We start from the raw sequence: 27,577 nt of genomic DNA on the forward strand, positions 1-27,577 counted from the left end.
GAAAATAGATTTGAAGGAAAAGATGATAAACTTGGTTAAGGATGTTCTGGAGCCATAGGCTGTGGGTTGTCTAGCACTGCTTGTATAGGCAGTTGGGATATCTGAACTAGTTTAGAGGTATGTTCTGGAGATGTCAGTTGGACAGCAGTGAGCAGCATGTAGGTTGAGACAAGGAAAGCAAGTTATGACTGCCTTTAAAGAATGTGGGAATAGGAAGGAAGACTCAGATGGAGCTATAAAGAAGGCCAACATAAGGACCAGGTGGACAAAGGAGAATATACAAAGGGTATCATTATCAAGAAAGAGCAAAAAAGGGGGCTAAAATGAAAACAGGATGATGTGGCAGAACCCAGAAGAAGAAAGTTTCATTGACAAGGAAGTTGCTAGCACTGTCAGATACTGCCAGGATCAAGTAAGAACTAAGAAGTGCTCATAGATTTAGGGCAAGGAAGCTATAATGGTAACCTTGTGGCAAAGCCATTTCTGTGGCACATGGTATTGACAGACATGAGTTCAAGTATTACTGGAAAGTGAGGAAGTGAAAATATCAAATGAAGACTACTGCTTCAGACTGGTAATGAAAGGGAAGAGAAAGAGAAGGCTGTAGTTAGATGTGATATTGGCATCAAGGAAGGACTTTTTTAGATTAGAGAGACATGAGCATTTTTGTTCTCAAGGGGATGGCTCAACAGAGAAAGGAAAAGTTGAAAATACAGTGGGTCATCCAGGGTTGGGGAGTGTCTGTTTGTAAGAGAATGATTGTGGTAATTAATCATGGGCTCTTAGGAGGATAAGGAAAGAAGACATGATGTGGTATGTAAGAAGAGAACAGAGGGGGGGTCTCAGAAGGGTACCTGACTGGACTTGGAATTCTTGTTAAGAATGAAGAATCATTAAGGGATGATCTCTCTCTATTTTTTTAAAGTTATTTTTCACAGCCACGTAGCACCACGTTATATAGATGTACCAATATTTATCCTGAATTTCCCATATATAGACTCTTAGAGTTGTTTCTACTGGTTTTTATTTACGACAATATATATAATGAATAACCTTGTGCACCTGATTTTATATTGCTAGAACTCTGTATTTAGGGTAAAAACCTAGAAATGGTAGTGCTGACCAAAGGGTAAATGTATATGTTTTCTGAGATATTGCCAAATTTCCCTGCACGAGAGTTGCACCATTTTGCCTTCCCAATTGCAAGGCCTGTTTCTCCACAGCTCACCCACAGACTGTGTGGTTAAGCATTTGAATTTTTTACCAAATTGGCAAATGAAATATGATATTGTAATGTAATTTTAAGTTTTATTTCCCTTATGAGTGACATTGAATATCTTTTCCATATCTTTAAGGATTATTTTAATATACTTTTTGGGTTAACACAAGAGGGGAAATCAGAATTTACGTACATAGTGTTTGCATACACAAACAGAATAAATAAGCAGAAACCATGAAATCAGTCACCTCTGGGAAGTGGAAGGTGTAGGTGAGGGGGTAGGAAAAGGGGAGTAAGCCTTCTCTGGACATTTCTGTAGAATTTTTTACTTTTACAACCATGTTGAGGTTCTGCACATTAAAAAATTGTAATTAAATCAACAAAGATAAGGAGGCAGATGCCAACAAACCCAAAGGTAATTTTTGAACACAGTATTTGCTGTATATTTTCTTTTACCGTATATATTTAAAGACAAATGAACTTTAAAGAAATCTTGACTGAACTCTAGTTAGATTTGTCATTGTAGCCCTGTTGCTGTAGCAATTCTGTAACTATTGTGCCTGTGTTGTAGAACAGAGCAAATGAATAAAAATCAGTGTGTTGGAATAAATATATCAATAAGAATATATAACAAATATAGTGTTTATATATCAGTGTTTCCATTTCAGTGGGAGAAGAGAAATTGAGATATGGAATAGGAAAAATCTCAGTGATAACACGGTGGAATTAGTAGTACCAGTATGAACTCATTTTATTTATTTATTTTTTTAAAAGATTTATTTTTATTTTTATACAAGAACTGGGATACAGGCCAGATGTGCGGGAGGGTGAGAGGATTCACGAGAGACAGAGTGGGGAGCAGAACAGGCAGACTGAAGAAACACACTGCTGAGGGGAGCAGCGGGCGAGACAGGAGAGGTCTGCTCACCATGTGGGTTGCTCAGAGGCTGGCAGGGATCGAACTGGCACTGCAGAGGCTGCTGACAGCTCCACAGTGCTGCGCTCAACCACCTTTGCCACCAGGGAGGCCCAGTATGAACTCATTTTAAAAAACATATATACTAATGTACACTTACATATTGTTTCCAGCTTTCTCTACTGAAAAGCTCCAGAAGCAATGACACCTCAATAACTATGAGTCACTGGTTTCTCAGTACCATTCCCCACTAGTAACCATGGGTCCTTGAAATAATTGATTCCAGGTCTGGGACTGGAAATGTACAAGATGAGCCTGCAGCTCTTACTCCAGAAGATAAACAGAAAGTAAAGAAATTTACGAAAAATGAAAGGCTATCACAAGGATATATGAACCAGCTTGAAGGGCATGTTGCTGAAATCTGGGACAGTTTGAACATCAGGATGAATAATGAAAGTAATGAATTAAAAACCATTGAATTAAAAATATCTGAATTTGCATTGGTAAGAGAAAGGGAGGGAGAGGAAGAGGAGAAAAGAGGTAAGGGAAGTGAGGGAAGAATGAAGAGAGAGAGAGACCGTGCTTTATTCCAGTAGGTTGCAAACCACTAAATGAAATGATATTGAAAAACCATAATTTTGTAAATATCTTCCCACATCATACCAGTAATTGATTTGATCAAGGATAATCAGGGAGCGATTGGAACAATGGGTGGAAATTTGATGGAGGACAGCATATTTGCACAATATAAAAGTAGTTACTCATCGATATCAAAGAACAAAATAGTGCAATCATAGTGGAAAAACCTGGTAGATACGACCTAAACCAAGACAGAAGCATCATGTCATACGTGAGATCCAATAATGTGTACTGAGAAGGACACAAGATCTCTTAGGTAGTATTTCTGTCAAAATACATTTCCTAAATCTAAATCAAGGGGAAATAATCAGGCAAATCCAAACTGAAAGACATTTCTCTAGAATAGCTGATATAGCCTTCACAAATGTCATTTTTTTATAAAAAACTTTTCAGATTAAAGGAGACTAAAAAGAAAATGACAGCTAAATGCAGGAACCTGGATTGGCTCTTGGAACAGGAAAGTAAAGAGGATATTATTAGTGACAATTGGTGAAATTTGAATATGAACTTTATGTTAAATAATAGTATCAGTGTAAAATTTTGATTTTGATAAATGTGCTCTGGTTAAATAAAAGAACGACACAATACTTGATTTTAGAAATACATATTGAAGCAGTTAAGTGAGTAAAAGGTCCTAAAGTGTGCAACTTACAATGAAATGATTTAGGAGGGAGAGAGAGAGAGAGAGAGAGAGAGAGAGAGTGTGTATGTGTGTGTGTGTGTGTGTGTGTGTGGAGAGGGAGTGAGAGAGCACGAGAAAGATAGGCAAGGGAGGGATTAAAGAATTTGCTCAAGAAATTTGTATACGTGAAACTAAATTTACTGTGCTTTATGGACAATTAATGAATTTTCTAGGGAAATTATGTAAAGCTTAGGATAGGACCAGTTTTAGTTATCACTATTACTCTGTATAGTTATTCTTAGCACACTAAAAGTTGAGAAACTATTGAATTAGGTTAAAGAAGCAATGAGAGGTAAGATTTTATGGAGATGTCTGGATATTCCAAGAGTTTTATTTGCCTTCAGGACTTGCTCCATTCTGTTACAATATTACATCTGTGCAATCTTAATACATGGAATCTGTCAGACATTAGTTCACATTATGCCTACGCCAGTTTACACATACGTGATATTAACCTTTTCCTCATCTGAAAAATGAGAATAGGAATGATGTTTCCATCACAAGGTAGTTATAAAAACTGAAACATATACGAAAGGTAGAGTATTGCCTCTCATTTTGTTAACTTATTGTTACATGGTGAGGTAGTGCTCAGTCTACTACTATTCCTATTAAGACCTTTTCCCTCACTTTATTGAGGTGCATATGACTCAAGTATTGAGTTTGATGACTTAGATTGTATAACTTCCACCTACAATAAGACAGAAAACACTCTCATCAGCCTAGAGAATTCCCATGGTGTCCTTCCCAGTCAGTCCTCCTACCTCAGAGCAACAACTTTCTGTAGCTTCTGTCTCCATAGATTAGTTTCACCTATTCTTATACTTTATGTAAATGGTGTTACATAGTGTGTGGTTTTTGTATTTGGCTTCTTTTTGTTTTTGTTTTCTTATGTTGTTGTATAGCCCTATAGTTTGTTCCTTTTTATTGCTAAGCAGTATTTCACTGTATGACTGACTACATATACTGCATTTTGTTGATTCATTCTCCTGTTAATGACTATTTGGGTTATTTGCAGTTTTAAGCTTTTTTTTTTTTTTAAGATATTCTTAGGATATAAGTTTAGCTTTTCATGAAATTGCCAAATGTTTTTTTGAAGTTATGGTAACAATAAGGTCTCTTTTTAGTCCAAGTGGAAATAAGGATGGCATTTGAGGTAGTCCAGCACAGTCAAAGAATAACTTTTGAGTTATATTGACCTGGATTCCCATCTGGGCATTTATGATTCTTGTGATCTTCAGTAAGTTCTTTAATCTCTCTGAGACTTGATCTTACCTATAAAAAGGGAGTGATAATGAGATCTTGTGTATAAATATCTAATATTATACCTATCAGTGGCATTCCAAGATGGGGGCAATTGTGCAGACTATACAGCATATGATTATCTGTAAGGAATTTAAAAGCAGCAGTAAAACTAACTAAAAGTCCACTTGCTTTTGTCATCATTATGCACATACAATTTTAAGTAATATTAGTGATAAAATACTTCTCCCTACCCCCTTCTCCTCCCATATACCATGCTACCTAGCAAATTATAGGGACATATAATAAAATAGCATTATAATCAATATTTACTAAAGTTAAGCAAGAACTAAGAGTTAGGTTGCACGTAGAATTTAAGTGAGATTTGGAGCTTTTCTCACAGATTTTCTCTGTGTACTTTGTTTCCTCAAGGTCCCTGACATGCCAAGGCTCACCCCAAGTAGAAATATTTCTAGGGCTCCAGGGCGCACCCTTTCTAGAGGCCGTCTCTGAGCAGTCCCAGTACCTCCTCTGACTTCCATAAAAGATTGAGGTTTTCTCCCCTTCTTTTTTAATCACATTTTAATTCTGCTATCTCATCGGCATATTTTCTTCCACTGTATTCTTCAACAAAATTACAGATTGTGTACCTATTTATCAAGGTCAAAATAACTCCTCATAAACATTCTGTTCCTGGTAATAGCCTCCCAAGCCTGCTTCTACTTATAAAGCCCTTTATTAATATTTTTTGTCAGTAGTTACTTTGTATTTTTATAGAAATCTGGCTTGAGCTTTCTTTGTATATTTTCTCCAAGCTGTTTTGCATCATGAATCTTAAGTATTATGTTTGTCCACGCTGACCTTTGTCTCTGTACTTTGAGTGGTTGCTGATCTGAAGACAGATATAGTAAGTCCTCACTTAACATCATTCATAGATTCTTGGAAACTGACTTTAAGTAAAACAAAATGTAATGAAAGCAGCTCCTCGAATAGTCCTTTCATTCAAGTCAATAGGATTTTTTTTTTTCCCTCATCAGTGTCATAACAAAACAATGTCACTTGAGGACTGCTGTGTAATAATTCTGGAATTATGCATGTCTCAGGTAGTATTTAAGAATCTAAGCTCTTGAGTTAAATTTCTGCTTCCTCTCACTATTAGCTGTGCCACATTAGGCAGATCCATTGTGTGTGTGTGTGTTTATTTTTTCCATACCACCAACCAATTCTTTGACACCAGCTGAGTACTCTGCAGTTTAACTCAATTCAGACACTATATACCTGGATACACCATCAGATCCCACAGCTTAAGGGGCTTGATCCTTCCTCCCAGTGCAGATGTTTTTTGCACTCCTAGGTTATCACCTGTGTTTCTGACCCAGCCACAGAGGCAGAGATCAGAGGCTCCAGCAGCCCCTCTTGGGTTCTATTAGTTTGCTAGAGTGGCTTATAGAACTCAGAAACACATTTTACATTTACTTAGATTGCAGGTTTAATATTAAAGGATATAATTCAGGAATGGTCCGATGGAAGAAATGCATAGGGCAAGTTATATGGGAAGGGGCTGCAGGGCTTCCATGCCCTCTTAGCTTGTTTTCCCCTAATCTCCACATGTTGACCAACCCAGAAGCTCTCCAAACCTCATTTTAGGAATTTTTTTTTAAGATTTATTTCTTTTTATACAAGAACTGGGTACAGTCAGAGGCGCGGGAGGGTGAGAGGATTCACCAGAGGCAGAGCCTGTTGCAGAACAGGCAGACGGACTGAAATACACTGCTGAGGGGAGTAGCGGCCACAACAGGAGAGGTCTGTGGCGCCATTTGGGTATCTCCCTGGCCAGCCAGGAATTGAACCCACACTGCACAGGCTGTGGACAGCTTCACGGTGTTGCGCTCAGCCCAATGTGCCACCGGGGACCCCATTTTAGGATTTTATGGTGGCCCTGTCACAGACTTGATTGATAGAATCATTCATCTTTGGTGCTTGGTTTCGCCTCCAATCCCTCTCCCCTGCTGGAAGTGTGGGGGAGCACTGGAACTTCCAACCTTCCAATCACGTGATTGGTTTTCCTATCAACCAGCCTCATCCTTGCATACTTTCTAAAAAGTAACCTTATTGGGGATCCCCGGCTGCCCCCGGCCACCAGAGGAGGGTCCCACATGGCGCACAGACCTCTCCTGCCGCCTACTGCTCCCCTCAGCAGTGTACTTAGGTCCTTCTGCCTGCTCTGCTCCCCGCTCTGGCTCTGGTGAATTCTCTCACCCTCCCGCGCTTCTGACTGTACCCAATGCTTGTATAAATAAATAAATAAATCTTTAAAAAAATAATAAAAAAATAAAAAGTAACCTTATTAACAAACTCAGGTGTGGTAAAAGGAGTTTGTTATCAATATCAAGATATCTTTTCTGCTCTTATCACTTATGAAATCCCAGGGTTTCCTTAGAAACTCTGTGCCAGAAATTGGGATGAAGACCAAATACACATTTGTTATGATAGCTCACAGTAGCGCAGCAGTTACCTAACCTCTCTCAGCATTGATTTTTCTTATCCAGGAAATGAGTAATGATACCTGTTTCCTAAACAAGATAATGATTGCAGAGTTCTGTATTAGTTTCCTATTGCTGCCATAACAAATTACCACAAATTTAGTGGTTTACAACAACACATTTATTATCTTACAGTCCTGAAGATCGGATTAGCAGGTCTCACCATGATAGTCTTGCCAGGGCTCTGTTCCTTCTGGTTGCAGGGTAGAATCCATTTCCTTGCAAGTCCCAGCTTCTGGAGGCTGCTGCATTTCTTGGCTCATATGCCCCTTCCTCCATCTTTAAACTCAGGTCAAGTTCCTTTTATACACACATCTTTCTAGTTCTCTGCAGTCCGGGTAGGCTCACTGATTTTAAAGATTCATTATGACTATTTTGTGTCCTTCTGGATAATTCAAGATAATCTTCCACCATATCAAGTACCTTAACATCAATCACATATGCAAAGCCCCTTTTGCCACCTAACATAACATATTCTTAGTTCCACTGGATCAGGACATGGACATCTGTAGGGTCCTCCTGCAGGCACTTAGCACTGTGCCTTGCTCTTTGTAAGCCCTTGGTGGCAATCATTCAAGGCCCTCTGTACTCTTACAGATACCGAGCTGAAGATGTAAGCTCCCAGGCACAGGGTACTTCCTAGTGGGAGGATAAGGGGGCTGAGAACAGAAATGATTCTGATCCAGAAATAACCAGAGCCTGTGTGGGGGTCAACCAAGTGCCATGAGCTAGTGAGAGGTCTCAGGTCAGCAGGTGATCTGACAAGTTTGAAGAGATAGATAAATGTGTCAGTAATGAATGCAAGTGGAGAACTTAGAAATGAACTTAGAAATAGTTGATTCTCAACCCAGATGAGAATCTTTATAGGATAAAGGGTAAGAGGGAAGAATAAGGCAGAGCAGGGCCTCCCTGGTGGCGCAAGGGGTTAAAATGCAGCCTATGAAGCTATCTGCAGTCACTGCAGCAGGAGTTCGGTCCCCAGCCAGGGAGCTACCCACATGGCATAGCAGACCTCTCCTGACTCCCCAACTTTTCCCCTCAGCAGTGTATTTCAGTCAATCTGCCTGTTCTGTTCCCCACTCTGTCTCTGGTGAAACCTCTCATCCCACCCCCAACTCTGGCCTGTACCCCAGTTCTTGTATATATAAATAAATAAATCTTTTTAAAAAAAATAAGGTAAAGGAAAAGTCTTTTCTGGCTAGATAATTAGATTAGTTCATATCTCTTGAATCTTCCCATTAGTCCCACTGGACTAATTTCTTTATTCAGGCAACCAATACATGCCAGGCACTGTACCTTGGCCTAGGGTGCAGTGGACACAATACACAAAGCCTGCTTTCTCAGGGCTCAATCCCGTGGAAGTAACATGGAGCCATAATACAGTGTAACAGTGGGAGCCTATAGGAAGGGTATATACCTCCCTCCCAAATTTACCAGGACCCAAAAGGAATCTTGAAGGACTGAAAACTGAAGAGAGCGTCAGAATTTATCAGTTAGAATGCTTTAGGCCCCAGCTCAAGTGGCTTTAAACAATAATGAACTGATTGGCTTGTTTACCTGGAAGCCCACAAGTAGGCCTTAAGCTTGGTCACTGTGGCTCCATTTTTCTTTTTCTTTCTTAATTTGATTTTGGGTTCGTTTTTCTGATTCTCTTCCTCTGTGTGTTGATTTCATGCTCAGGCTGGCTTCCCTTGTAGTGGCAATTCCAGGTGTCACATGAGTACACCAGTATGCAGAGGAAGAAAGACATCTATTTTATTAACTCTGGGAGTTTCCTTTTCTAGAAACTCCCAGCATCTGCCCCCTTGCATCTGTTTGTGAGCCAATCCCTTTGTCCAAGCAAGTTCTTGACTTAGGTCTAAGAACCTATCACAGTGGCAAGAACAGTGGAGTTACACTGTCTGAAATACATGGTCTGATCTGGAGCAGGGAGACAATTAAATCCAGATCTCTTAGAGATGGGGGGGAGGGGGACGGTGAGGGAACAGAAGGAATACTATGTGGGAACACCCGGTGACGTGTTCTCCCTTCTCCATAAGACTCGATTCTGCCACTTCATACCTTCTGCTTTTCATGGGTTCTGTTTTCTCAGAGCCCTGAATTTTCTGTGCATGTTTTCAACTTCAGCATCTGCTGTTAACTTCCTTACTCTTTCTCTGTCTCTCTGTTGAAATCCCCAATCTCAGGACTCTGCTCAATTTACTTTGGCATACCCGGCTCCACCATTTGAAGTTCCAGAAGATCAGGGACTTTGTTTTATATACTGCTGTACCCCAGGTGCTGTACCCCAGCACCTGAAAAGTACTTGATACAGTGCTCAGTAAATTAAATATATGCCAAATGAGTGAAAGACAACCTTCTAGTTAATCGGCTGCTCTGGGGAAGATGCTTCTCTGAGCAGATTTTCTATGGCTCAAATGTTCCTTCTAGTGGTAGGAGCAGAAATTGGTTTGAATTTCACTCCCATTATTTACTATTATCTGAATTCCAGTTTATTCTTCTACAAAATGGGATCAATTAAACCTGCCCTGTGACTCAGAGCTGTCAGTCTCAGGTGAGATCATGAATATGACAGATGCTGTCAGATGCAAGCAGTTCAGTTCAATTCTGGTCACTCATTTACACTTGGAAAATACTGGGGATGGAGAGGCTAGCATACCTGTTCAGTTCTACTTCTCGATGTTGATTTCCTCAGGACAGCCTCTAACTGGCCCTCTTGTTCTTTCCATTTGTTCCCTAGGGTCACTCAGGATGTGTCAACTGTCTGGAGTGGAATGAGAAAGGAGAGTAAGTATGAAAACACCCAGAGGATGCTGGAGCAGGGTGTGGGAGGCTAGGAGGAGAGGATTTCCCTTCCTCTTAATAAATCTAAGCAAGAGTGGCATCAAGTGATTGCTGTTCTCTGCTATGTTCTTAAGTTAAGCTTGTCATTATCAAGGAGTCCCAGACAGAAGGCAAGTTGGACGACCATCCCAGACCTGTTTTATTGATTAAGCCAATGTGTTTAAGGAATAAAGGGAAATCTCAAAGCAAAATAGAAGGCAATCAACTAATGTTTATAAGATAACCTTAAGTTCTTTGACATCTACTGTTTTTAAGTTCTGTGGGTCTTACTCCTTATCAAGCGGGAATGTGGGAAAGTGGAACCTGGGAACTCGAGGAGAGGTCAGAACCCCTCACTATGATTTGCAGCTTGCTGGCTTCAGGTTCCGATGATCAGCACACAATTGTGTGGGACCCACTGCACCACAAGAAGCTGCTCTCCATGCACACAGGACACACTGCAAACATCTTCTCTGTCAAGGTAAGCAGATACGCCACAGAGCAAGTGCCGGGGTGGCTGGGCTGTGGGCACGGTGCCGAGTTCCCTTGTCACCCCTGGAGTCAGGCGTGTCTGTGATCTGAGCATCTGGTGGCGATTCCTTTTCCCTGCTCTGCGTCCTCTCTTAGAGCCAAGAGGTCAGTCTAGTTGAATGTACACTTATGTGAGGGGTGGGCACTATGGTTCTGAGCACAAACTTATTTATAGAGCAGGCAGAACTGTTTGGAAGCTGTGTGAACTAAGCAAATCTCCTGACCTCTCTAAGCCTATTTGCTTATCTGCAAAAAAGGAAATATCTAAGGAAAATCTCCCAGATTCATGACAAAAATGAATAAATTAATTTTAAAAAATAAAGTAGCAATCCACTGGATTGATGTTACAGTTAAATAATTGGTAAACTTTGAGTTCAGATGCCATAACTTGACAATGGCTTTGACACTCCCTAACAGAAAGATCTTGGGCAAAGCACTTATTCACAGACTCTCCATCTCCTCTTTAGTTTAAAAGTGTGGAAGAGAATTCTCTCTTCAGAGAGTAAACCACTAGCCATATTCATTTAGCCCAAGAGCTCCCCCTGGTGGAAACTACAGTGTGGAGGGGGTGAGTGTGGGAGTAGCCACAAACTTCTCAAAGTATCTGCCTGTTTACTTCTGTTGTACAAGTAGTCTATGCTGTCTCCACACTGGATTAAAACCTACTAGCTGTCCTTTAAAATGATTAAATTCTGTTTCATCTAGCCCTTGTCCACTAGAGAGGTGTATGTAGAAAGAGTGAATTGTTGTTCTTGTATGAATATTTAAAGTCAAGTGGGATTTAAGATGCTTAAATGCAGAATGATTTCTCTCCCCTCACCCCCAACACCCATTCAGCCTTGTGGGTTGGGAGAAACTTTTCAATTAAGAAAAAAATTATTTTGGCTTCCCTGTGGTGCAGCAGGTTGGGCGCAGTGCTGTGAGGCTGTCTGCAGCCACTGCAGCACCATTTCGATTCCTGGCCAGCCAGGGAGATACCCACATGGCACGGTAGACCCCTCCTGTCTCGCCCACTGCTCCCCTCAGCAGTGTTTTTGGTCTGTCTGCCTGTTTTGCTCCCTGCTCTGTCTCTGGTGAATTCTCTCACCCTCCTGTGCCTCTGGCCTGTACCCCAGCTCTTGTATAAATAAATAAATCTTTAAAAAAATTATTTCAATCTTTGGACCAAAGGAAAAAAGAAAACTCAACTAATACCACACCCAGATACTTATCTTTCTCAAAACAAGGTGATAAAACTTCATCCTTTTTAAAAAGTATAAATAAAAGCTATGTTTATGTCTGTTTTGTTCTTACCATATGTCACCTGGAGCATTTTGTTCTCAACTTCATCAGAATAGTAGGTTTTCTTCTGTATAAACGCTGCATGGAGAATTGTCCTTTTGAGGCTCAGCCCCTCCCCAAGGTCCGCCATCTGAGCTGGTAGCAGCACTGGGATTAGAAGGAGTGCCACTCTGACCACTTCCGTTAGGGACCTTTTTCTTTCCTTTTAGAATTCTCAAAGTGGAAGTTTGGGGTCAAAAGATGGACATAGTTTTTATCTTTTTTTCCTGTTGGCAGATTGTTCTCCAGAAATATTTGAACCAATTTAAACTCTTAAAACACCGAAAGTCCTTTTCATTTTTAGAGTAATTGGTTACTTAATCCCCAAGTTACTAAACAGTCCTCACGTGGCCATATGACATATAGGAGTCAGAAAGACTTGGGTTTGAACAGGTACTGAATTATTAGTACGGAACTTCAAATTTTAGTGGGGCTATTTTAAGTATCAGTAAGATAAAATACTTGACCTAGTGTGTAACACATGGTAAATGCTTAGTAAATAACAGCAGCTACGATTATCAGCCATTCAGCTCCATCTAAGGAAGGGTCAGAGGGAAAGGGTTCCTTAGGCCCAGTGTGGCCTCAAGTGTGTCCTGATTTTGACCTGAAGGTGTATGGGCTGTTGCTCTAGATCCAAAGTTTTCTTGGTGGATTGCCTTGGATGGGCTGATCTTATCTGAATATAGAGAAGGAAAGAGGCTGCTAATATGCAGGGTGGTCCCAGGGCCAGTCCTACCCCCACCGCCTGCCAACCTCTTCTTCAATCTTTCCGGAGCAGTTCCTGCCTCACGCTGGGGACCGTATCTTGATCACGGGGGCAGCTGACTCCAAGGTGCATGTCCACGACCTGACAGTAAAGGAGACGATCCACATGTTTGGAGACCATACAAACCGGGTGAAACGGATCGCCACGGCACCCATGTGGCCCAACACCTTCTGGAGTGCCGCTGAGGACGGGCTTATCCGGTGAGGACCTGAGGCACTGAGTTGGGCCTTTGCCTCCCTGCCCTTCCCCTGCCCCTCTGCATGTCAGCTCCCTAGCCCACCTGTCTGTGCTGTTCCTTCCACAGCCTGGCTCCTTGCCTCCAGTGCTTCTAGCCACATCTGTGTTCAGGGCAGTTGTCTGTAAACACACTTAGCTGGGAACGTATTCTTACCACCTCCCTCACCACCCTCCCTCCTCTTTACACACTTCACTATAGTCAGGCCTGCCAGCCTGATTTCACCACCTCAAATGCCCAGTCTCTACCTCCTCTGGGCTTTCACACTCGCTGTTTCCTCCACCTGGGATTCTCTGTACCCAGCTCTTGCTCACCCTGTGGACTTCAGCGTAAGAGTCACCTCTGAAGCACCTTTTCTGACCATCTGTGCAAGGTAGATCTCCCTGTTATACTTTGCCTCAGCACCCTTAATGCTTCCTTTGTGACCCTAATTATCACCTAGAGTTCTTTTATTTAACTTGTTGGTTTACTTTTGGGTCTGTATCCGTCATTGGCTAGTGAACTCTCTCTGGAGTTTTTCAGATGTGACCTTAGAACTTTTCCCTTATGTTCCCCACCAGCCGTAATTGCCTCCCTTGAGTTCCTATAGGACTTTGTTCCCTCTTCTCTGTTACAAAGGAGGAGAGGTATTTAAATCGTGAATGAACTACAGAACACAACAGTTAGAAGCAGGACACTGAAGTCAGACCTGGTTGCAAGTCAGTTTCCTCATCTATAAAATGGGAATTGCCGTAGTATCTCTCTTGTTGGCCTGGGCATTAAAATTAACCTTAGCATAGGACAGTCTTACATCCTTTAATGATGTTTCCATCAGCAACAGACCACATATCCGCATATCTCAGGTGGTCTCGGTAGTCCATGCCACAGAGCCCAGGTGTGTGGTGGACTGTACCATCTAGGTTTGTGTAATTACACTCTGTGAAGTTTGCACAACCACAGAATCGCCTGATGATGCATTTCTCAGCCGCGCATGACTGTACTTGGAAGACAGAAAGCACTTTGTCAATCGTCAGTCCAACTTTGTGTTGCACTTAATGACCTTGCCTGACCAGACTGTGCCAGGGCAGCAGGTAAAAAGCTGAGCATCTAGGGCCCAAGGTAGGAGCCTAAGCACGTAGGCACAGACACAGTCAGGAAAGGGCCTGGAAGAAGGTGAACATCAGTGGGGCTTTCCAGAATAGACAAGATCTAGGTGGGCAAGAAAAAGCAAGTAGGCACCCCAACTTGGGCAGAGTTTGTGCAGACAGGTAAATATGGCACATACTGGACGAAGAGTTCTGTAGTTACAGTTGACCCACATTTAGAAAACTGAGAAACAAAGTTAAGAGGTATGTGAACTCAGGTCTTGAAAATGAGTCTGAGGAATTTGGTAAAAGTAAACTAATGCTAAAAGTATTGAGCAGTTTCTACAATTTTCTGAGCCAGGAAAATGATGCAATGGAACAATATTTTAGGAAAAACCATCTGGTAAGGATAGCTTAGGAAGATAAGGTGAGCAGTGAAGACATCATCGCACATGTCTGGGCAAAGTTGGGTGAGTACACAGGTGAAGTCCTCCGGCTCAGGACAACCTTGTCCTGGCAGCAGAAATCTCCCCAGGCTGCACCAGTGGGGTGACCTTTAGCCCCTGGATGGGACTCTTGAGCTTGTCCTGGTACTTGGCGTTTAGATGACTCTCGACTCTCAGATTCTCAGATTCTCTTTTCTTTCACTCCCTGCTTTTTTTTCCTGCAAGAAACTAGATTAAGGGTAGACTTAAGAAGGAGCAGAGCAGAGTGGTCTAATGCAGTCTTAAGAAAATATCCCAACTGCACTTGTTGCCAGTGTTATCTCAGACAGGCTACTTAACTTCTGTGGAGTTCAGGGTTCTAATGGTGCCTTGTGGTGGTGTGAGGATTTAATTAGATAATACTTGTACAACACTTGGGACAATGCTGGACACAAAGCATTTTCTCACTAAATGTTAATAGTTTGAAGTAATAGTACTTAGTCGTGATAATAAACAATATAGTAGTATCTGCCTTAAGGAGTTCTATTAGAATAAAGGAGATCTATTAGAATAAAGCAATGTGTGAGATGCCCACTACAGATGCCTGATACACACAGGGCTCTCAAGAAATGGCTTGCCATCCCTATTATTTACAAATAGGTCCAAACCTCCCCTCCATCCTCTTTGCACATTATGGCCTTGCCTTCCACGTAAGAACCAGGTCCCCAGCCCCTGACTCTGTCCTCTCTCACAGCCAGTATGACCTTCGGGAGAACAGCAAACACTCGGAGGTGCTGATTGACCTGACAGAGTACTGTGGCCAGCTGGTGGAGGCCAAGTGCCTCACTGTCAACCCCCAGGACAATAACTGCTTGGCAGTCGGAGCCAGTGGGCCCTTTGTGAGACTCTACGATATTCGCATGATCCACAACCACAGGTATGAACTCCTCTTCCTGTGGGCACATCCCTGGGAACTTGTTGCCTGCTTTCCCTTGTTGTCATGCCCTCTTCCTTTTGAGAGTTGTTTTTTTTTTTTTTTTTTTCAATTTTGTGTTTTTTAAAAACTTTAATCCGGGGCCTCCCCTGATGATGCAGTGGTTGAGCGCTGGGCTGCAAGGCTGCCCACAGCCTTTGCAGTGCCGGTTCGTTCCCCGGCCGCCGGCGAGGGTCCCACAAAAAATAAATAAGTAAAAACTTTAATCCATGCTTATTTTGTAAAATATGAAAAGTACACTAAATTACCCATCATCCATCACCTGAAAGAAATCATTGTATATATAGTATTTGTATAAATAATCTTTTACTGTGATTATTTGTACAAAGTTATAATCATGTATATGTAATTTTATTTTATTCTTTTTTTTTCTAAACAAAAGTAAAATATACTCAGAACCTCTACAGAAATCCCAGGCCTGAGCTGCTCCCCCAGCTTGGGTTTTCAGTGGACTCCTGGACAGGTACAGGGATGTCCAGCCTGCTTTACCTTGATTCGTGGGTTTGGGCAACAACTGCTATTCCTCACAAACATGACTCGGCATGAACCTTGAGCCTTAGCTTCCTCCTCTGTAAATGGGGATGATAGGGTGGCCATAATGAACCAATGTCTTCCAGTAGACATGACCTCCTAATAACATGTATGCCCACAACTGTCTAGTTGGCGGACCTGTGGGGGTACTGAGATCTGGAAGAAAGGTGCCTCCTGTATCTCTCTAGGAGAGATACATTTTCTTTAGGAAGTGTGTTCTGGCCTACCCAAGGGGAGTGCCAGGGACTATAACCTCTATGGTTTGTCTTCCCACCAGAAAGAGCATGAAGCAGAGCCCTTCAGCAGGCGTGCATACCTTCTGTGACCGGCAGAAGCCCCTCCCGGATGGTGCAGCCCAGTATTACGTAGCAGGTAGGGCTCAGTCCAGCTCTGGCCCCAAAGTCTTGGCTGTATGCTGACTTTGTCCAGCACAGTGCAGGGAGTCAGCATGGGTTCTGGTCAAGAGCAGAAGTTGGGGAGTCGGACAGACCTGGGTTTTCATCCTGGCCACTATTGACCAGCCTTTTGTGACCTTTGGCAAATTGCTTGCCTGAGGAGTCTTAATTTCATTTTCAGTAAACGAAGCACTTGTCCTGGCATATATAGTAGGTGCTCCACTTCAGCCACTTCTGTGGGGAAGGCGATCACTTCATCATTGTGGTGGCTAACTTCACACAATTTCCTGTCCCTTTTGTGGGGCACTGGGAGTCTCACATGAGACTGACTGGGCTGTTCCCTGCAGGTCACCTACCGGTGAAGCTGCCTGACTACAACAACCGTCTGCGAGTGCTGGTTGCCACCTATGTGACCTTCAGCCCCAATGGCACCGAGCTGCTGGTCAACATGGGAGGGGAGCAGGTATGTATAGCTGTCCAAGGTCTCTGTGCCCCACCACCACCCTGTGCCCCACAGCCAGGCTGTGTGCCTCATAGCCACTGCAGTGAGGCAGAAAAAACAACAGCTCATTGTAAGTGATGTCATGGTGAGACGTGGGAAAGGCACAGCATGACTGAAATTCCCAGAGAGGCCCTGGTCTGGTCTTTTCCTGAGCATTAGCTTCAGAACTAACATACCTGTCTTCTAATGCTAACCTGCGTCTTCTAATGCTGACCGGCTTGCTAGCTTTGGTCTAGAAACAAGTCTTTTGTTGAACAAGTCTCTTCGTTTTTCTGAGCCTCAGTTTTTTCCTTTGCTTTTTCTAGGAGGAAATCCTGGGGCTCAGAACACACAGCTATGCTGTGACACAGGTCCAACTTTAGGAAATGTTCTTTGATAGTGTTCTTTTTTGTGGGCTCTCAGTCAGGGTATTTAGTAAGCCTTGCTAAAATTCATTTATTCTACAAGCCCTCGTTGAGCACTTCCTCTGGGACTAGCTTTACATAAACATGAGGGAGACAAATGTGAAAAAGGATCTATCCCAGGATGGTGGGAGACATGGCAAGTGAAACAGCTGATGACTTTACAAGGAAAGGTGCGATTGTGTACCAAAGAAATAAGATGGAGGAGAGGTGAGCTCCCAGGTTCAGAATAGGGCTCTAGCGCCAGAGACTGAGCCATCACCTGGCCTAGGGTGGCGTGAGGATGGGGAGAGAGGCGTCTGGCAGAGTGGTTTCAAGCCAGACTGGGTTTTGAGTCCTGGCTATGCCACATGCTATTTTTATGGCCCTGGATAAAATACTTAAACTCTGAGCCTACATTCTTCATCTATAAAGGGGGTGATTATAATAGTCCTCCTTCATGGGAAGGTTTCTAGGATGAAATGAGATTTGGCAGCATTTCTGGAGCAAAATAAGAATGCAGTAAATGTTAAGTAATATAGATATTATTTACCAAGAGAACTAACTAGCAGTGTTTGGGCAAATTGTTGTGGTTTTTTTTTTTTTTAAGATTTATTTATTTATGCATACAAGAGCTGGGGTACAGGCCAGAAGTGTGGGGGGTGGTGAGAGGACTCACCAGAGACAGAGTGGGGAACAGAACAGGCAGATTAACCAAAGTACACTGCTGAGGGGAGCAGCGGGTGAGTCAGGAGAGGTCTCCTGAGCCATATGGGTAGCTCCCTGGCCAGTTGGGGGATCGAACTCTTGCTGCAGAGGCTGCAGACAGCTTTATAGGTTGCATCTTAACCCCTTGTGCCACCAGGGAGGCTGCAAATTGTTTTTATTTTTCATTTTTTCTCTTTTGTTTTTATTGTAATTTTTTAAAGCTTCTATTTGTTTGGGCAAATTGATTCCCTTCTCTGAGGGTTTATTTTTTTCTCTGTAAAATGAGTCATTTGGCTTTGTGATCTCTGGGGCGGGGGGGAGGGGGAGGGGTTTCAATTTAAACATGTGATTCTAATTAATGACATTATTTCCAGCGGTCCACCCTAAAAGGGCCAGCAACTGGGAAGATTTCCTCCTTGAGCTTTGCCCCATAGAAACCTCTCCCCACCTCTCTCCTTGGTTCCATGCTCAGCACTCACTGTGTTCCCGAGTGTCACCAGTGCTTGCCCCAACCACTTCTCATTTCACTGCCTTCATCTCTCTTGATTCCTCCACTCTAGGTCTATTTGTTTGACCTGACTTACAAGCAGCGGCCGTATACCTTCCTCTTGCCTAGAAAATGCCACTCCTCAGGGGGTAAGTTCCCCCTGCTGCAGAGCTTGAGTATGTGCTACCTGTGTGAGAAGCCTGCCCCTTACCTTGTGCTGTGACTGTGATTCTCCCAGAGGAGTAGGTTCTCTGAAGTGATATCATCTCTACAGTAAGCAGGAAGATAGCAGAAGTCAGAGAGATCTGCAAAGGGTTGGCATCACAGCCCTCTTGCTTCCCTCCGAAAAAGCAGGTTCTTTCCATGATGTGACTCCTGAGCACCTGAAGTAGTTGCCCTTCCCTTCTTGTCTTGGATCAATGTCCTCATTGACTTCTTCCTGGAACCTGCAGTAGATTTAGACACCTCCTTAGCCACCACTCCCACCCCTCTTTCTAAGGGCAATGCCAAGTTGAAGTTGTGTCTCTCTGCAGCCAGCAGAGGGCGCACAGACTTTTCTTTATGCCCTTGCCTGCTGGTCCATCAGATCTTTTCAGGGAATGAATCTAACCCTGGGAGGATAGCCACACTAAGGAACCATTCAACCCTGCGATGGAAGCTGAGGGCTGCACAGAAGAAATGAGGCCATCCTCTTGAGTTGTTGCTCTTCCTTTCTCCCCATCCTCTGCCAGAAGTTCAGAATGGCAAGATGTCCACCAATGGTGTGTCCAACGGTGTATCCAATGGCCTGCACCTTCACAGCAACGGCTTTCGGCTGCCCGAGAGTAGGGGACATGTCAGGTGAGCCCAGCCTAACTTGTCCAGCCCTCCCAAGTCCAATTATATCTTACAGGGCAGAGGGAGGGGCATGTCCTGTAAACCCTCTTGACCCACCCAGGCATGCACCACAGAGTCAGGGAACCAGGGCAGAGAGACTTCTGGAGGGTGGCCTGTGGTCCAGTACTACTCCTTCCTGGTAGGACTGTAGTTAGTTAGACGGGCCGTGCAGCTTCATACCTGTAGCTGAGTCAGGACCCAAGGGGGTGGCTGTATCTCAGTACCAAGCTCCCTTCTAAAGGGGTTCCACACAGATGGGCCTCCCCATTGTATTCTTCTCCATACCATAGCATATTTTGCCTCTGTTCTCTGCCAGACACTGTGCTGGCTTCTGATCCAGAGGTGCTCAAATCCTTTAGCCCTTGAGAGAAGCAGTTCTCTAAAGAGAGATCCTGGGAGGAACTTGGGTGGCCCTAAGGATCAGCATGTAGGCAGGTGGTGTCAGTGACGGTCAGACCCAGGAGTTGGATGAAGAAGTACCTAAGGCTGCTCAGGTCAGTTTTATTTCTGCCCCTCTTTTTTTTACGGACTCATGAGTATCTAGAATTATATCCATTACCTTTCATGGTAACTCAGACAAGGATAGTAATGGTCTCTTCTTGTAAATGACAGTGCATTTCCTGGGGGCTAAAAAAAATCATGGTGGCCCCCAGGAAGGGCTACAGATTTCTGAGAGACTGCTCTGACCTCCTTTGGCTGTCCCAATTTGGCTCTGTTTTTCCCATAGTCCCCAGGTAGAGCTGCCCCCATACCTGGAGCGTGTGAAACAGCAAGCCAATGAGGCCTTTGCCTGCCAGCAGTGGACCCAGGCCATTCAGCTTTATAGCAAGGCCGTGCAGAGGGCCCCTCACAATGCCATGCTCTATGGAAACCGAGCTGCCGCCTACATGAAGCGCAAGTGGTGAGTAAAGCCAGACCAGGATGAGGGATGGAGGCAGTAGGCCTGATGGACCCAAGTGCTGAGGCATCTAGGGAAGGTGGCAGTGACATCCTGCTGCCAAGTAAGGGCTTCTTGGGCCCAGACCTCTCCTCCCTGCCTCTAGGCTGGTAGTGAGCAGGTACCTGACCCGCTAGTCAAGAAGACTTGGTTAACTGGGACATGTTCCCAAGTAGTTTTAACATGGTGCTCTGTTGTAATGTGCTGTGGCCACTGAGAAGTAGGATATGAGAGACTGCTTAACCCCAACTCTTGGAGAATTTGGACCTTAAACTGAATTTCAGAGACACAGAATCTTGATGGATGGAAATGAGGCCATTTAGAGAATTCAGTTGATAGCCATCTGAAATTAATCTGTGCCTCCATTACTGACCTTGGGGCTTACTTTCCTGTGCTCTGAGATCCTTTGGACCAAGCACAATCAAGGTCCCAGAGACCTGAAGCCAGCTGTGGGTCATGCTGGGTTGTAGTAGCCGATGATAAAGGAGTAAGTCCATAAGCGTAAGTATCCTTTATCTCTGGACACCATCAGGGGTCCCTAGCCCTTCTGCCTACAGCACCAGCAGGCAAGCAGACAGGCAGACCCCATCCCCCTGCCAGGGCCAGGACTGGAGATGGATAGAGCTGGGCCCACAGCCATTTCTGCTCCGTCTGGCATCCGTCGGCTCTGCCCAGACAGACGGGCCAGCTGGTGTGCCATCGTCTGGCTGCAACACGGCAGGCCAGGAAGGGAAACTTAAGAAACCCACCCAAGTTAGCAGGACGATAGATGGGGGTTTGTGAAGATGCTACCCCAATGACCTTAGCTCAGGCATCAGGAGTATACCAAGGGTTCATATAGTACCAAACTCAGGAGATGACAGTTTTGTTGGGGGTTTCACCTCCCTGTCCCAACAGTTGCGTAGAACACAGTGATCCTGGTCCTGATCCTGCTGAGAGCTGTTTCACTCATGCATTTCCCAAACCACATTTACTCGATATGTTCTCTGAACTCCTACTATGTGCTAGATACAGTCACTCTGAGCTCTTGGATTCCAGAGTGCCTAGGGGAGAAAGACATGAACATAGTTTATCACCAAAGAGGCAGGGCGCAGTTAGTCTCTGAGTGGTCAGATGAAATGCTGTGGGCATCAGGAAAAAAGTTAGGTGGCTTTAGCTGGGGATCAGGGAAGCATCAGGAAGATGTGGTATCTGAATGGGCTTTGAGTGTGGGCAGGCGTAGACAAGGAGATGAAAAGGAGGAGGGGATCATGGGGGAAGGACATTCCCAGGGAGACAAAATGGTGTGAACAAAGGCGTGGGGGTGGGGGACTGACTGAAGAGCTTGTTTGCAGAACAACAAATCCATTTGGCTGAAGCAGAGGGTTCGGGAAAGGACTGGCAGGAGATGAGTCTGTGAGGTAGCCTGGGGCCGGCCTGGGAAGGACTTGGAATGCAGAGCGGTGGCGTTTTGGCCTCGATTCAGTGTGTGATGGGCAGCCACTGAAGAGTTCTGAGCATGAGAGGATGCTCTGAGGGCTGTCCTTTCAGGGAGATTGATCTGGCGTAGGTCTAGATGGGTGAGCCCTGGGGCCAAGCTGCTCTCTCCCCATCCCCACATGCCTGCCAGTGACCCCTAGAATGTCACATTCTGTCCCAGGTCAGTCTCCCCAGGGCTGCCATCTGCTCTTGGATGCAGTGGGCGCTGTCGCCCCCTGGCTTCTGGCTGGTCTCTGGTCTGATTCTCCCCAGGAGCTCTGAGGGGCACCTTGCAGGCCGTAATTGGGTTTCCAAACAGCGCCTGCTCCTTCGTCACAGCCACTCATTGTGACGCATGGAAGCACGCTGTCTCCTGCCTGCCCCCGTACTGGCGGAGCTGCTTGTTCCTGGTGTGAATGTGGCTGCTCCAGGGGCTGGCTGCTCCCTCTGAGTGCCATGGGAGATCAGGCGCAGTTGGACACTGCCCATGTCAGGCCTGTTCTGGCCTTTGTGGGAGGGTCAGGAGCCGTGCTCTGGTCACAGAGGGGCTGTCAGTCCTGGGGAGTGCTGTTTGCCACAGTCGAGTCCTAGGCCCACCTCAGCTGGGCAGAAAACCAACCAGCCAGCCAAGAAACAGCTCCCAAAGGAGAAGCAGCTCCTGATGAGAGGTGGGAATAAGGTTCTGGGGTGGGGGTGTGGATGTGTCCTATATTCTGGCACAGGGTGGGAGGAGGACGGACTTCTCTTGCAACTCTCCCCGACTTGCTGCCCCCACACACCATTCCCACTTCCCTTCATCCATGCTCTAGGAGGCTGGAGAAGTGAGTGGGGCAATTTGGAGCTCTGATGTGCACACTCCTCGCCATCAGCTTCCAGAGAGCTGACTGCGCCAGACTGTCAGGCCCCATCCTCCAGCCCCGGGAGGTAGAGGCCACAGCTGCTGTGGATCAGTCAGCCAGGACAGAGGGGGGTCTGGCTGAGGGCTTGCTGCCTGCTGGTCAGACCCTGAGTCCCCGCCTGGCACTTCTGGCTTCCCCAGACCACAGAACTGTCCTTGTGGGCCCCCTACCATGGACAAGGCTTTGAGGCCAGCCGGGGGGATTTTAGGAGGTGGATGGAGGAAAGAAGGAGGAGGACTTGGGGAGCCTGAGGTGGGCAAGATGCCAAGCCTTCTGCTGCAGAGCTGCGGGCGCCTGGGGTGAGCGGGCATGCAGTTGCACTCTGTTTCCAGCAGAGGGCAGCCTGACACTGGTTTTTGCCACACACCCAGCCTCCACCACCCCACCCCCCCCACACCCAAAACCCAAGTTCCTGGCTTGCTTCTTTAACATACTCTTGTCTCCCAGGGAACCAGGCCTGGGCTGAGCCAGGGTTCTCTTCAGCCCAGTACCCTTGCCCTGAGACAGCAGAGATAGGCTGGGGTGGCCACAGGAAGCAGAGGAGACGGAATGGGGACTCCTTGCTTGCCACATGGCCCCACCTCCAAGCCACATTCCCCTGCCTTCCCAGGGATGGTGACCACTATGATGCCCTAAGGGACTGCCTCAAGGCCATCTCCCTAAACCCATGCCACCTGAAGGCACACTTCCGCCTGGCCCGCTGCCTGTTTGAGCTCAAGTACGTGGCTGAGGCCCTGGAGTGCCTGGATGACTTCAAAGGGAAGTTCCCAGAACAGGCCCACAGCAGCGCTTGTGATGCTTTGGGCCGAGACATCACGGCCGCCCTCTTCTCCAAAAATGATGGTGGTAAGTGGGCACTGAGAAGGGGTTCTGTCCCTATTTGAGGTGCTACATGACGTTCTAAGAAGGGCGGGTTCTGGAGTGGGAGAACCCATCTGCTGATTCAGAAACATGCAGACTTGACACATGACATGGTCTGTCTGAGACTAACTCGTCTTCTGACAAGGGGGGATGCTAGCACCGCCCTTTTAGAGTTTATTGAAGATTAGTAATAGCATGTTGGAGGCATCTAGTGGAGTGTCCAGAACTCAGAGTAAGAGTAAGCTGAACCCCGTCAGGTCATCTTTCCATCCAGGCATCCGCACTTGCCCACAGACAGGTCTTGGCTGCTCCGTTGGGCATCTGAATAAGGGGCCGCAGCGGGGGGTTGTGCAGGGCTTCCAGGTTGCGGGTGTCCGCAGAGGCAGCAGTACAGGGCATTGGAAATGCCTTGGGCACAGCATGTAGTGGCCACGTGACCTTGGGCAAAACACAACCTCTCTAAGTCTGCTGCCTTACCTGCACAGGGCTGCACCTTGTTAGCATCGCAGAGCAAGCTGGGTAATTGTATGTGGAGTGAGCTCCCTGAGACAGATGGGGCCTCACCCCTCCTTGGCAGTTTACTAACCATGCAGCTGATTTGTTTCCTTACATATTTATCAAGCACCTACTGTGTGCATGCCTGGCCCTTTGCTGGGTCCTGGGGACACAGCTGTGAACAAATCAAATGAGATCTCTGTATTCCTGGGGATTGTAGCCTAGTGTAGGGGCCAAGTAAATGAAGAAACAGCGTGATGAGTGCCACGGGGACCTGAGATGGTGATGGAGGAGGAGGGCTTGACAGTAATTCTTGAGGAACAGACATCCAAGCTGAGGTCTCAAGGATCAAGAGGAAGAGTTGAAAATACAAAATGTAGCTGTGGGAGGTAAAGAGTTCCTGGCATAGGAGCAAACATGTGCAATGGCCCTGAAGCAGGCAGGAACAGGTACTTTTAAGGCACTGAGAACACTGGTGTGGTCTTACCCAAGGTGCTTCACCAATCCAGTGCTTTCGTTGGGATCCATGGTAACTTCCAAAGGGGAAGGGCTTGGACCTTCTGCCTTCAGAGCTGTGGCTCTATTTTGAAAAACCCACCCTCAGCTCTCTTGCTTGTGCTTCACCCTCCCCTCCTTGCTTGTCACTTCACGGAACAGACCCTGGGCCTGTGTGTCCTTGGGGCTTCCAGACCTTAATCAGGGACCTGACTCCCAACCCCCCTGGCATCACAGGTCTCTTCTTGAACATCTCCAAGGGTTGGATTCAAACGTGCTTCTTCGTATTTTTCCAGGGGAGGGGTAGAAGCAGGTTGCCCTGCATTGCTGGTACTTGAGCTGAAAACAGGATGGGATGGGGACGGTTGGGGGAGGGGAAGGGAGGGGATATAGGACTCTCACCTTTCCTTGGTCTCTGCCGCCAGAGGAGAAGAAGGGAGCTGGTGGCGGCGGCCCTGTCCGCCTCCGCAGCACGAGCCGCAAGGACTCCATCTCAGAGGACGAGATGGTGTTGCGGGAGCGAAGCTACGACTATCAGTTCCGCTACTGTGGCCACTGCAACACCACCACAGACATCAAGGAGGCCAATTTCTTTGGCAGGTCTGAGACCCCGAAGAGGAGGAGGTTGGGGGGTCTGGGGACACAATGCTTTCAAAAAAGAATCTCAAATCCCAGCTCTGCTTCTGTGTCCTTGGGCAGGCAGATGTCTTTAGCTCTGTGAGCCTTGGCTTCTTCATCTGTAAAATGACACCAGTCCTCCCCGCTCATGGGCCCCCCCACACGCTCATGAGGACTAACGATACCACCATGAGGCATCTAGCACTGTGTGTGGACTGTTCCTCTGTCCCCAACCTCCTCCGTCTGTGTCCGCGTGCGGAACTTGGTTTCTTTATCTGGATTCATGGAACCTCCCTCTGCTGGGGGTCTGAGGCAAGACCCCTCAGAGGCTGGCAGCCTCGGCACACCCGCTAAGTGCTCAGAGCTACCCGGTGCCAAGGGACACAGCCTATGTCTCAGACACCATCGCCAAACCCTCCTTCGGGGAGGGTTGCCTCCTTTGGGTAGGTGAGACAACTGGAATGGGAAATTCCTCAGTCCAGATCCTCTGTAAGTGCCCGGGGTGCCTCTCTGCAGGGCATATGTACTCTAGGATGTGGCGGGTCTGACCCAGGAACCTTAGACAAGGTATTCCCAGAGCCCTTAGAGATAGAAGATCTAGTCCTGCCATCCTCCTCGAGGGGCTTATGTAGCGCTGTGCAATCTAGGGACCCAGGCTGTCCTGGCCCTGAGTTTCAGAGAATAGTGAGCAGTGGCCGGGGCTTGGTGGGATAGAGAGGATCGCTGTGTGTGTGGAAGTTTTGAGTCAACTGTCAGGCCCCGGTTTGAGGGCTGAGTGGCCCTAGAGGTCCCTGTTGCCCCTCTCCCCAAGCCATGGAGCCTCTACTCGCGACTGTAGGAAGCACCCCGCCTGACCTCCCTGCCCTTCCCCCTCCACCAGCAATGCTCAGTATATCGTCAGCGGCTCTGACGATGGCTCCTTCTTCATCTGGGAAAAGGAGACCACCAACCTGGTCCGCGTGCTCCAGGGAGACGAGTCCATTGTCAACTGCCTGCAGCCGCACCCCAGCTACTGCTTCCTGGCCACCAGCGGCATCGACCCTGTTGTGCGGCTCTGGAACCCCCGGCCAGAGGTGAGGATGTGGACGAGTGACCAGAGCCACACGGGAGGAAGGGAGGGATGGACCCTCAGCCTCTGGCTGAGCCTATGAGGGTTGGGAAGAAAACCAAGTCACACAGAGGCTAGAAGCTGCTGGCAGAGTCAGCTCTTACCCGAGGGCCCAAGGCTGTGTCTAGGCGATGCCATCAAGTCCTGAAAGTTCCAGATAGAGTGGGCAGTTGCAGGCGTGAGAGCTGGCCTTAGGGGAGCTGCAAAGATGAGACTCACATGCAGGAGACAGTGGCCCAGGACATGGGGGCAGGTCATGGGGCAGGAGGGAGCAGATGCCGCACCATCTCCTGAGGAAGTTCCTCAGAGGCTGCCCCCTTTGCATGGGCCCAGCAGCTGTGCAGAGGCCAGTCCCCCAGTCCCCTGGCAAGAAGCTTTGTAGTCTGGTGGGGTGTGGTTTGAATCCTGGTCCCTCTGCCCGCTGCCTGAGGGACTTAACCTTATCTCTGAGCCACATTTTTATCTTCTGTATGTGGGAGTGACAGCACCACCTCCAGAGGTTGCAGTGAAGATTAAAAAAGAGATGCTTGAGAAGTGTCTGACCTCAGGGACGCTTAGGACAGCTGGCCCCCTCCACTCCCAGCCTCCCAGCGTGGGTAGCCAGGCGGGGCAGCCTGAGTTCTCACTCCCCTCTGCCCCACCTCCTCCCACTTTCCAGCTGGCAATACAGGTCAAGTGGCATATCTAATTCCAGAGGCAATTTGCTGGGAAAGAGAGAACCCTACAGACCCTCCCTTGAGGGGAGAGGAAGAGGAGCAAGGAAGGCGTGTTGGGAGAGGGAAAGGGAAGGGTGGGGCCGGGGCGTCGTGTCTACACAGCACATCCTGGTCCCGTTGTGTCCTCCCATGCCGTGTCCTTGTCCGGGTCCCCATGTACCTGACCGCGTGGTGTGTCGTCTCCCTCGGGTTTCCACATGCATCTGGGCTGTCCATGCCCCGCCATATGTTCAGCTCAGTCTGCGCGTGTTCCCGGCCGCCCCCACGTGTCTACCCAGGGGTGTATGTGCTCCCGCCACAGAGTGAAGACCTCACAGGACGGGTCGTGGAGGACATGGAGGGTGCTTCCCAAGCCAACCAGCGGCGCATGAATGCGGACCCGTTGGAGGTGATGCTGCTGAACATGGGCTACCGGATCACGGGCCTGAGCAGCGCGGGTGCTGGGGCCTCTGACGACGAGGACAGCTCTGAGGGCCAGGTGCAGTGCCGGCCCAGTTAGACCCGCCTGGCCCCGGTGCCCAGCCCTTGCTGCTGGCTGGATCCTCCACCTGGGCAGGAGGTCAAGGGATTTCTGTTTTGATTTGTCTTCCCCCCACACCCTTTTTTTTTTTTTCATTTCCCCTGTTTTGTTTGTTAGTTTGGCATCGCGGCGGGGTTGTTGCTACAACTCATGGCTTTCAGACTTTGGGGTGCATTGCCTCTGAATGGCCCCAAC

General features: G+C 46.8%; 1 protein-coding gene across 6 annotated transcripts in view; it reads left to right on the forward strand.

Annotated features, from left to right (window-relative positions):
* The window catches only part of WDTC1 (WD and tetratricopeptide repeats 1), a gene marked incomplete at both ends in the record, with an annotated part of 30,807 nt that extends 3,446 nt beyond the window's left edge, over positions 1-27,361 (forward strand). For 2 of the 6 annotated variants that reach the window (XM_084243014.1, XM_084243016.1), the window contains 13 exons: positions 9,979-10,025; positions 10,431-10,542; positions 12,691-12,878; positions 15,157-15,339; positions 16,205-16,299; positions 16,670-16,785; positions 18,473-18,548; positions 19,131-19,239; positions 20,003-20,176; positions 23,180-23,415; positions 24,846-25,020; positions 25,919-26,111; positions 27,164-27,361. In XM_084243014.1, coding sequence (XP_084099140.1) covers positions 9,979-10,025; positions 10,431-10,542; positions 12,691-12,878; positions 15,157-15,339; positions 16,205-16,299; positions 16,670-16,785; positions 18,473-18,548; positions 19,131-19,239; positions 20,003-20,176; positions 23,180-23,415; positions 24,846-25,020; positions 25,919-26,111; positions 27,164-27,361 — 1,902 coding nt within the window. Of the gene's footprint in view, positions 1-9,978; positions 10,026-10,430; positions 10,543-12,687; positions 12,879-15,156; positions 15,340-16,204; positions 16,300-16,669; positions 16,786-18,472; positions 18,549-19,130; positions 19,240-20,002; positions 20,177-23,179; positions 23,416-24,845; positions 25,021-25,918; positions 26,112-27,163 lie in introns of all 6 variants that reach the window. The other 4 variants (XM_084243015.1, XM_084243018.1, XM_084243017.1 and 1 more) reach the window with 4 other exon arrangements.
* Between the last annotated feature and the right edge of the window lie 216 nt (positions 27,362-27,577).

Source organism: Talpa europaea (genome assembly GCF_964194135.1).
Source record: "Talpa europaea genome assembly, chromosome: 9".
Classification (NCBI taxonomy): domain Eukaryota; kingdom Metazoa; phylum Chordata; class Mammalia; order Eulipotyphla; family Talpidae; genus Talpa; species Talpa europaea.